The sequence below is a fragment of the Lontra canadensis genome, unplaced genomic scaffold (genome assembly GCF_010015895.1).
Source record: "Lontra canadensis isolate GAN:19392208 unplaced genomic scaffold, GSC_riverotter_1.0 scaffold13, whole genome shotgun sequence".
NCBI classification, from domain to species: Eukaryota; Metazoa; Chordata; class Mammalia; order Carnivora; family Mustelidae; genus Lontra; species Lontra canadensis.
Window position 1 is genome coordinate 14,455,294 of NW_022631007.1, and position 10,856 is coordinate 14,466,149.

A 10,856-nucleotide genomic window follows, 5' to 3' on the forward strand; every position below is an offset into this window, starting at 1 on the left:
GTCCTAGCCTGGCAGACCCCACATGGCTCTGGGGACCACGGCTCCCCCTGTCCTCTGATCCCCAGATCCTGGCTCAGTACCTGGCCGGCCCACAGCTGCGCTCGTGCACCAGGCAGTTTCCTGGCCCCCAGACAGGAGGACATAGCAGGCCCCCTCAGAAAGGGGTTTCATTTCAGGCAGGAAGAGAGGAAAGTGTTGACTGCTGCACCTCCAATTGTATCTTTTCTTTTTATTTTTGGGGATTGGGTTAGTGTCTCTCTTCTGATGAGTTGCCCGTTCTCTCATTTTCTCTCACTCCTGTGCAGTTGATTTATTTAAAGGTGTGTCAGCACGGGGCTCAAATGAGGAGCTGGGCCTCCTTCTTTCTGCTGACGGCCGGCCATGCCAATAAGTCATTTTTTAGCTCATTAGCTAACGGAGACTGTGAGCCGCGGGCCTCCAGGGGATTGGAATGAGGTGAAGTGATCTACTGCCAGCTACGCTGCTCTTGAACTGGCCTTCCTTAGGGAGAATGAAAGGCTCGGCCAAGACACGCGGGGGATCCCAGAAGTAAGATTGGGACATCAGAGTAACAATTAGCGTATTTGTGCTTTGGCGTCCTGGTTTCTTGGGATAAATGGTTTTAGACAGAATATTCTTGTAGCAAAGGAGTCATTAGCAGAGTGTCCATCTTTCACGTGGTAGCGGTGGGCACAGGAGCCAGATGACAGTGATGGAGGCCATGGTCATCCAGGGCTTTAGTCGGCCGGGGCTGCCTGAACAGAAGCCCACAGAGCAGGTGGCTATAACAACAGAGATGTATTTTCTCACAGCTCGGGGGGCTGCAAGGTCAAGGTCAAGATGCCAGGGTTGTTTTCCGGTGAGAGCTCTTCCTGGCTTGCAGACGGGGCCATCACGTAGACGGAGATGCCCATGTCTCTTCCTCATCTTTAAAGGACACCAGCCCCACTGGAGTAGGGGAGTATGATCTCACTGAACCCCAGTGACCTCCTTAGAGGCCTGGTCTCCCAAATGCAGACACATCTGGGTTAGGACTTCGGTATATGCATTTGGGGGCACACAGTTCAGGCCGTAACACCCAGGAAGACGTCAGACATCTCAGAGCTGTGGGCTGGGGCTAACCTCACTTGGCCCCATATACCATGACAGCCACAGCGTCCTTCATACTAGCCGGGCACCCCTCGCCCAGTGTCCCAAGCCCCTCCGCCCCATGTTAGGGTGTGGGGGTAACCACAGGGTACCAGTGGGTTTGTCAGGGCCCCTGGCCTAGGGCCCTCACCTTGCCCTCCCCAGGGCATTGACAGCCCGGACTTAGAAATCTAAAGCATCCAGCAGGTGTTTGACCCCCACGAACTCCTGTGCCATGGACCCCTCTTTGTCCCACACGTCACCCCCACAAGTGAGGTCACAGGTGCTCGAGAGCGGTGGTGCGTCATTAGAGACGCCATTCGATTCCATCATGACAGTGCCCATGACCAGCTCGCCCTCCAAACATGGTCACCTTGGCCCCGAGACCGCCCTGCCTGCTGCAGACATCACTGTGCCCACTTTAAAGATGAGGAAGACAGGGCCCAAGGGGTCCCTGAGGGTGTGGCAGTCGACACCACAAGGAGGAGGAATCAAGCAGGCACACAGATGCCATGTCTCCATAGCCAAAAACCAGGGCCTTGTAGCCCCCGGCTGTTCTTTCTTCCTGCCCTTGGCCACTGTGGAAAGCACAAAGGGTGAAGGTTACCCCCTCGGTTGCCAGGGTGCGTGGTGACCAGGGGACATGGGTTCATGATAAAGGCAAGAGCTTGCGCATGAATAGGGCTTCTTGAAGTAGCAAGACCCATGTGCCCTTGTCAGTGCTCTCTGCTCCCACCAGCTGGAGTGCGTGCGCCTGGGGCTTGCATGAAGCCCAGTGGCCTCCCTTAGCTTTCTGGCCCCTCCCGGTATTAGAACACTGACACCCTGCGGTCCTTCAGGGTGCAAGAGCCAGCATGGGAAGCTCCTGTTTATAAATAGCAAAGAAGTCTTGGTGAAGAGCGCTAGTTCCCCCCACGACAAAAGCCACACATTAAGACAGCTCTAGGGGGACCAGGTGGAGTGTTGCTAGAAGAGGCAGTCCCCACCGAGTGCTTGCGGTAGTCCTTTGGGGACAGCCCCTGTAGCAAGCAAGAGTTGGTAGAGGTTCAGAAGCCCGGTTGGGTTCAGTCACCTCCCTCCAGCTCTGCAGGGTTGCAGGTGGACCAGCTGAGAAGAGCTCAGGCCTTGCGCCTTCCCTTGTAGGAACCCTCTCCAAGACCTTGTTCCTAATTTCACATACATAACGTTACAGTCTTTCTCCTGAAGAAGCTCCCAAAATAGTGTTCGGCCCCCTAAAATCTGGACCCACGTTTGTGACATAAACAGCACCGACTTTGAAATGTAAGGAACAGTTTTAATAAACAGGACAGTCGTTGACACACGTGTCGATTGCCGTGAACCCAGACAAACTTGTTTGTGGGGGTGACCCGACCCCCAGCCAGAAAGTCACCCTCCCTTCCCCGGGAGAACGTGCTGGCCACCGGACAGGACCCAGAAGCTGCAGGCTCTCCTCAGTCTTCGCCTGGGGCATCCGAATATTAAAAAGAGAATTGGATAATTATAGTGAGGATGATAGTTACCGTGTTCAGTTCTCTGTTTTATCCCTGGGTGATTTGGCAATGCGCATTAAAATCCACCAGAGCAGAATAAAACAGCTCTGATTTTAATGCCTATCCCCAAAAACGAGAGTTAGCAAATTAGAGCTTGAAAATCTGGACACATCCTTCACCACTGTCCCTTTTCATTGCATTCACGTTTGGTTCTTTTCTTTGGTGATTTATGAAATGCATCAACGTATGTTAAATACATTTTAAATAAGGTTTTTTAAAATACCATGAGAGACATGATTTGTTTGCAGTGTTCTTTCTTTCTCCTGCCCAGAGCTTTTGTGCTTGTATTTTGTCCCAAGTGGGGACTGGGTACCGGGCTGTGTCCCGGGTGGGGTGTGTGGTGGGTTCTCAGCTGTAGCCGAGAGTTTGTCCTGGAAATCTCCGCATGAAAAGGGTCGGGGGTCACTCTGGGGTCACTCGCATGTACCAGGAAGTGAAGCAAAACTAATCCAGATTTACTCCTGGAAGAATTTGTTTGCCTAAGTATTTAAAAACAGATTAGGGCTAACCCGACACTAGATCACTAGGAGCAATGTAAACATGGGTAAAAGGTGTAAACAAGGCCTTTCTTCTGTACTTCGGAAGAAAAAATGTCATGGTTAATGAGTTTTCTTTCTAGAGTATCACGGAGGTCCTAAGTGATTCTCTGTGTGGTGTGTAGCTATGTACCCTGATCCTTCTCTGGGAGGGAACGCTGGGTTGTAGGAGGGGGCAGCGGTGAAGCAGTGTGTTAAGTCTCAGGAACGACAGTCACTGCTCTGCAGGGCTGTCCTTTCATCTCTCATCGTCCTCGTGGAAAAGCATCTGTCCGGCTAGCCGCACCCTGTCTGCGCCCACCCTGCATGCTCGCCACCCCCCAAGACTGGCGCCCCCCCCCCCGACTCACCCACCTCCAGAGCTACTTGTGAAATCCCCCTTCAGTCTCCAGCGTTTCCTCTTCGCCCCAGGCAAGGCTGCAGGGCCATGACACTGAAAAGTGTCTCTTGCACCCTGTTTTGAGAAACCAAAACCCATGAACACACCTTGCAGTTGATTTCTTCCTTTTTCTCTCTACTTTCTCTTCCCATTCTCCCCCCGCCTTCTTATGCTCAGCCCTCATTCCAGATGTCATAGGCAGCATCCTGTCCTGCTTGGATTCCGACCCTCCCACCCACAACCAAGTTCCCAGAAGACCAGAGCTCCTGGGGGTGGGACTCCCGCTGCAGCTCGTTGCATCTGTGACCCCATCTGAGGCCCTTCCCCTATCCTCCTTGTATCATCCCCTCCTGCACCCCTAGCTCACCTCTGGCCTTGGGCCCCCTGCATTGTCTCCCGGGCTGGGCCCTCTTACACCTTGACGCTCTCCACTTCAGCCTTCCGCATGTCTCCACAGAGGTTACAAAATCAAGTTGTAACTGCATTAGTTTGCTTGTCTTTGCCAGACCTCTCCATTGGGGTCTCTGTGGTTTCACACGTGGGTCTGTAACAAGATGTTCCTTAACCGAATCACTGGGAGACCCCGGGGGAGTTCACACACTCCCTTCCCAGGCTCCGAGTTAGGGGCTAAGAGTTCAAGGTCACACCGGGTTGGGGAGCCCCCTGGCCATCCTGTCCCCTGGTCTTGAACTCCAGCAGGGTCCTCTAATCCCAACTAAAAGCTGTCATTGCTTATAGTAGAGGGGGCTCCAGGCTGCCCTGCCATGCGTGAAGTCTTGAGCAGCAAGGTGGTTCCTCAGGCTTCTGGGCTAAAACCAAAAGAAATCACGTGAGAGCTCAAGGCCATCGGCCTCTGTGCACACCGGCAGTCATCAGAACTCCCTTCCCCAGAAGTTCTGATTCAAGGAGGCCTGGGGAAGAGCCTGGGGATGAGCCTGGGGATCTGCATTTCTAGCACATTTCCAGGTGGTGCTGATGCTGCTGGGCGGGGGACCCCAGTCTGGGAAACAGGGGCCTGTCCCTCCAGGGGCTTTCTGGTGGCTCCGTGGAGGCACCTGTCTCCTGCTATTGCACTTCCGCCCTGAGGCCACCAGACCACCTAGGTGCTGGAGCAGAGAGGCCTTTCAGCCTTGGTTGTCCTTCCTGGCAGTGACCGCGCCCATGTGGTGGCTCTTGCAGGGAAGAGAAAGAGCGGTGGATCCGAGCCAAGTACGAGCAGAAGCTCTTCCTGGCGCCGTTACCCTGCACGGAGCTGTCCCTGGGCCAGCACCTGCTGCGGGCCACGGCCGACGAGGACCTGCGGGCCGTCATCCTGTTGCTGGCCCACGGCTCCCGAGAGGAGGTGAATGAGACCTGCGGAGAGGGGGATGGCCGCACAGCACTGCACCTGGCGTGCCGGAAGGGTAACGTGGTCCTGGCACAGCTCCTGATTTGGGTAGGTCACCCGGGTGCCACACAGGGGGCACCATGTTCTGCTCTGCAGGCATGGTTGGGGCAGAAGGTCACAGGTCTCAAGGTGGGAAGCAGTGTGGACAAGGCATGGGGGATTTCGGTGTGGAGGCCCCCGGCTCTCAGGCTCCCTTTCGTGAGGACACCCCTGGAGGGCTGAGGGAGCAAAGGGAGGAGGTGAGCGGGACACGCTCCACCTGCCATGGGTCAGGGTGTCTGCAGAGTTCGCATTTCTCATGACCCCTTTGGGTGGAGCGTGGCTGGAGGTGTCCCTCTTGTTCCTTTTATGACAGACTCCTGGCATCTTTATTTCAGAGCAGGGTGGAAAGCAAGGACACAGCTAGTTTATGTGGTTTTCCCTTTTCCAGACACAAAAATACTGGACCCAAAGTTTGGTGTTTAACACAGTAGGACTTTAGCAAAGTGCTTCTTCTGGACTGTTCTGGCTAACTTGTGCTATTTTTTAAATATCTAAATATTTTTTTATTTTATTTTATTTTTACTTATTTATATTTTATTTTTAAATATCTAAATATTTTAAAATATCTATTATTTTTTAAATATCAATGGAAGCATTTGCCATAAAGTCTGAATGGGGACAGGGATGGGACAACATGCAGAGCAGGGCACTGCCTGGGCTGCGGGGTGGGGGGGCTGCTTCAAAGAAGCCCACACCCCACGGAGGCAGCTTTCTTCGGGGCTTGGCCATTGCGGGTCCTGTGGAAGGTGGAGGAAAGCTGCTACCGAGAGGTCCCTGGCCGGTGTGGAGGAAAACACTTGCCCACGGTCAGACTGAATAGTGCAGTGCGGTATGAGCTGACTTTCTGTGCTCTTGTGTATTACATATGTGTTTCCTACAATGGAAGGCAATCATCTCCAAGATCAAGAAGTGATTATTTTTTGTTTTTACAGTTGCAAAGTCAGAGTAGAAATAGCAACATGAGAATGATCCTTGGTCTGCCACACAAAGGAGGGGCTTTTCCTTGTAAAAAGCACATTATTAGGGCCCCTGGGTGGCTCAGTGGGTGAAGCCTCTGCCTTCGGCTCAGGTCATGATCCCAGGGTCCTGGGATCGAGCCCCGCATCAGGTTCCCTGCTCAGCGGGAAGCCTACATCTCCTTCTGCCTGCTGCTCTCTCCCTGTTTGTGCTCATTCGCTCTTTCTCGCTCTCTGACAAATAAAATCTTAAAAATAAAAAGCACATTTTTTAAAGAGATTGTATTTATTAGGGAAAGAGCATGCACACAAACAAGGGGGAGCAGCAGGCAGAGGGAGAGGGAGAAGCAGACTCCCCTCTGAGCAGGGAGCCTGACTCGGGGCTGGATCCTAGGACCCTGGGATCATTCCCTGAGCCAAAGGCTGATGCCTCACCGACTGAGCCCCCAGGCGCCCCAAAAAGTACCTTCTTTCAAAGAGCACACAGAGGGGCGAGGTGTGGCACCTGGCCATGCGGCTCCCTCCAGCTCATGTGTAGCCCATCCTGGGGGTCCGTGTCCCTGCACGAGCTGAGCTGTGCTCCCCCCCCGCTGACCTCACAGCCCTCTGTTGTCTCTACAGTACGGGGTGGACGTCATGGCCCGGGACGCCCACGGGAACACAGCGCTGGCCTACGCGCGCCAGGCCTCCAGCCAGGAGTGCATCGACGTGCTGCTGCAGTATGGCTGTCCCGACGAGCGCTTCGTGCTCATGGCCACCCCCAACCTGTCCCGGAAGAACAATAACCGGAACAGCAGCAGCGGGAGGGTGCCCACCATCATCTGAGGACCGCGCCCCTGCCCGCCGCACCGGGGCGCCGGCAGCCTTGCGCCCTCTCTCGGAAGTCACGACACGTGAGTCCTGTCGCGTCCCCACTCTGTTCCCGCTGGTCGCCTGCCACCTGCCCACCTGCCCTCACCCCACGCGAAATCACAAAACCCGACCGTCCTTGCGGGGCGAAGAGGAGGCCAGGAGGCTGGCGAACGGGGTCCTTTTCATAAACTCCCCTAGCGACAAGCAGGAGCTACCGGCGGGCCTCGGTTTATTGACGATAGCACACAGCAAGGGACCCCCCCAACCCGTCTGGTGGCCTGGAGACCTGGAGCGCGGCACAAGGGACAGGGACGAGAGGGGGAGGGGAGGCAAGGAGAAAGGAGAAGGGTAACTCTCCTTAACCGGCAGTTAAGCACATCAGTACACTTCACCTCTACCAAACGGAACACTCGGATTTCATCTCCTCTCCGAGGAGCTTGACGGCATAAATCAGAAGCAAGCAGAGTTTGTCAGGTTTGAAGCCCCTATGATGGTATGTGTCAAATCAGTTGTAGCTAATCTGTCCAGGGAGAATACTGGCTTCATTACACTTGCATAGTTGGGTTCTTCCAGCATTACCGCTGTTTAATAGAACATGATTAGTCATCACCGAGAAGAAAGCATATTAGCTGGGGAGGTAGTTACGCAGCACGCTTCGATGATTGCCACGATGTGATTGCAATACTTCTCAGAAGCATCGTATTATCCCAGACATGTTCTTTCGAGCCCTTGGAGCCCTCCTTTCTAAATTCACTGTCATAATTTAGTATCTGTTTAATTTTTCAGTCCAAAGAGAGGAAATCAGTTGCTGAGTATTATTTGACTGGAGTCTCCTTGGTGCAAAAACAAAATGGAAAAAATAAATAAGAGTAAGTCGGAAATTCGAAAGGAAATCACGAATTCAAGCTAATAATAACATTTCGAGGCCATGTAGTAAACTCGGTAAAGGCACAAAAGGCTTCTTTTTGTAAATCTAAGAGATTTTACTTTTGCCAAGGTGAATGTCTTGGGTCTCAGTCACTGCTGGGCCACTGCTGAGTGTCACACAGGCTTCTGTGTCATGTCTGTAGCTAAGATTGTGAAAATCTATTTGAATAAAAGAAGTTCATAAATATGCATTGATTTTTGTTCAGACAAATGGCACCTCTGTTAATTTATAAATTGAACTGGATGTGAACTAATAACGTGCAACTAGTTGAGATAAGAGGGTTACAGATCGTTGTACACGGAAAGCACTCCCAGCAGCAAACACTTCCATTAATGTGATCGACAGCTTTTAAAAAGGAAACTATCAGAAGACGATGGTGGTACAATTTGCTTATTAAAATCGAGAAAGGAAAAAAAAAAAAGATGCCTATGAGAGAAGGGGAGGGGGGAGACATGTGATTTCTCATTGTTTAGATCTGATACCACTTCTGCCAACCCAGAGGAGGGGGCTGTGGGGAAGCCAGGGATGAGTTTCTGAGTCCCGGCCCCGGGTGCTGGGCAGAGGCAGGCCATGACCGGCTGACTCTCGGGCACTGCTGGCACTTCACTGGGTGGCCAGACCCTCCATTTCCTTTACTTTGGCACCTAACCTGCCATCCCCGAGGTGTGGGGCAACTTCGGACTTAGCTGCCTTCAGCGTGATGGCCAAACAGAGTAAAAAATCAGATCACAACAGCTTAGGTTAAAAGGGAAGGGGTGGCTGTGCCTGAAACCCTTTAGCAAGTCCGAGTGAGAAGAGGGCTGTCTCCCTGGCAGGTGACCTTGGGTCCGGTGTCACCCAGGAGCAGGGCCATGTCTGCCCAGCCACATCTGCCCGCAGCCTCCAGGCAGGTCTCTTGCTCTTCTGTGATAAACCTATTTTGTAAAAGTTTTTTCTCTTCTTTCACTTTTTAAGAAAAAAAAATTAAGTAGGTGGGGAAAAAAATAAAGCTTTACACAGAATTTATATGTGGGTCAGTGTTTCATGGACATGTGTAACCTTGATTCCATTGCGTGGAAGCCAGCGGGCTCCGGGAACAGCAGGTGCGGAAGCCAAGAGGCTGGGAACCTTGACAACAGGTCCCTAATCCTACCCCCACCCCCACCCCCCCACAATTTTTAATTCTGTGTTTCATCACTGTGTAGTTATTTTAAATGTGAATAGAAAAAAAATGTCGCCTATTTTTGAAGAGCGCGTCACTGCTCTGATGCAGCTGTACGCGTTCGCCTCTGCACAGCCTAGCTTCTCGCGTAGACTTCATGTAGTGAACGCAGATACGGCATAAATGAAATTCTTAAATTATTTCATTGTAGTTAACTCCCACTATAGGAATGCTCTATTCATATAGCGAAGCCTTGTTTTGAAAAGAAACGGAATTCCTTGTCAGGCTTCCCTTCGAGATATATATGAGTGTGTACATATTATTATATGTGTTTATAATATAATATTTTCCCAAATGACTTCTTTTTTCACTTAGCCTTTCACGACCTGAATGCCAGATTGGTTCGTTTTGTTTTGTTTTTTCCTCCCTTCCCTCTCTCAGACACAGGGACTTCACTGATCCCTTCTCAGAAAACTTGACCCCTCTTCTGCTATTTTGAGCAATGTTGATCTGCGCTGGGAGGCGGCCAGCTTTCCTGAACCTGAGTTTTGGCAGCAGAGGGGAGGCAGTGGTGGGTTTCAAGGGTTTTCCTTGGAAAAAAAGGTGGCTGGTGGCTAATCTGCTTGTATTTCAGTGTCACACCAAAAGGCCTTTCTTCACTGACTGTGCTCTCATGCCCATCTCAAAACCTTGCTAACACTGAGGCGGGGAGGCAAAAAGTCACAAGGGCTGGTGTTAGAAATGACCAGTTCGGGAAGGGGGTCGAGTTGTCACTTTCTATTCCCATGGAAGTTCTGTGAAGTGACAGTGATGAGAAGACAGCACCGCATCATCCCCATAGCCTGTTCTATCCAGAAGTAAGTTTCCCTGAACTTGAAACCACCTGCTGGGGTAGGCACAGGTGCATGTGGTCACCGGGGAGGGTAGCTTCCCCATCTGGCCAGAAACTCTGCAGACGAAGGAGCCTCGATTCTGATCCCTTGAGAGCAGACTTCAAGAACTGGGTAGGAAGATGGCTCGCCAAGCCCAGAGCCCTAGTCATGGGGCCCTGGCCCCTCTGTCTCCTGTTGTCCCAGGAGATGAGCAGCTCGAGGGTGAGTGACATGTTCATAAGTCTCTGGCCCCATGAGCCGGCACAGTTCTATGTCTCCCAGGAAGAGTACGCTGTGTGTGATTATCCCGGAGAGCAGGGGAAGGCAGGCGGTCCTTGCCAATCCCAGGGCTGTCGAGGGCTCTTGCGGATTACTCTTGACCGGAACCCTAAAAGGAGCCCATTCTCTACCCATGACCCCAGGCACCGAGGCAGGGCCTTGCTCTTCTGCCTGTCTTCTGAAGTTTTGTCTAGCCTGATGCCACCTACCCAGCCTCTGCCATCGGGCCTTGGGACCAGTCATCCCCAGTTTTGTAACCTCTGCGCCCTTCCAGAGTCATCCTCTCCATCTGCAAAGGAGCAGCCACTGACTTCATGAGGGGAGAACAGGGTCCAGTGATAAAGACAGCCATAGGGCTCAGCAGACCCAGCTTCACCCGGCTTTGCTGCCCCTCCTGGGTGACCCTGGCCAGGTCCTCAGCTTTGGGGCGCTCTTTCCTTAACTGTGAAACTTGGGGGGGGGCGCGGGGGGGCCTTGCAGGATCCAATGACCCGTTGGTTTCCAAGCAATGTGATCACTGCCGGCCAAACACCCATCCAGGGGCTGGAAGCTCAGGAAATGGGAGTGTTCGGGAAGAACAGAGATGCTGATGGCATCAAAGCCTGCGCACCCACGTAGAGAGCGGCCCCCAGGCTGGAGGTGCTCGCGTTCTCCAGCCACGCCCTGGGGAGCCCGTGACAGCATGCTCGCCAGTCCCCCTCCCCTAGGCCGAGCCAGAGGATGAGCGAGGCTCTCTGTGAGCCCCTGCCCCAAGGGGTGAGCTCCAGTGCTCACTTCCTGATGTTTATCCTCCTGTCTTCGTGGTC

General features: G+C 52.7%; 1 protein-coding gene across 8 annotated transcripts in view; it reads left to right on the forward strand.

Moving 5' to 3' along the window:
* Nucleotides 1–7,092, forward strand: part of AGAP1 (ArfGAP with GTPase domain, ankyrin repeat and PH domain 1) — a 505,060-nt gene extending 497,968 nt beyond the window's left edge. For all 8 annotated transcript variants that reach the window (XM_032857552.1, XM_032857553.1, XM_032857555.1 and 5 more), the window contains 2 exons: nucleotides 4,773–5,028; nucleotides 6,600–7,092. In XM_032857552.1, the coding sequence (XP_032713443.1) occupies nucleotides 4,773–5,028; nucleotides 6,600–6,803 (460 nt within the window). In that variant the 3' untranslated portion in view covers nucleotides 6,804–7,092. The remainder of the gene's footprint in view (nucleotides 1–4,772; nucleotides 5,029–6,599) is intronic.
* Nucleotides 7,093–10,856: the final 3,764 nt, after the last annotated feature.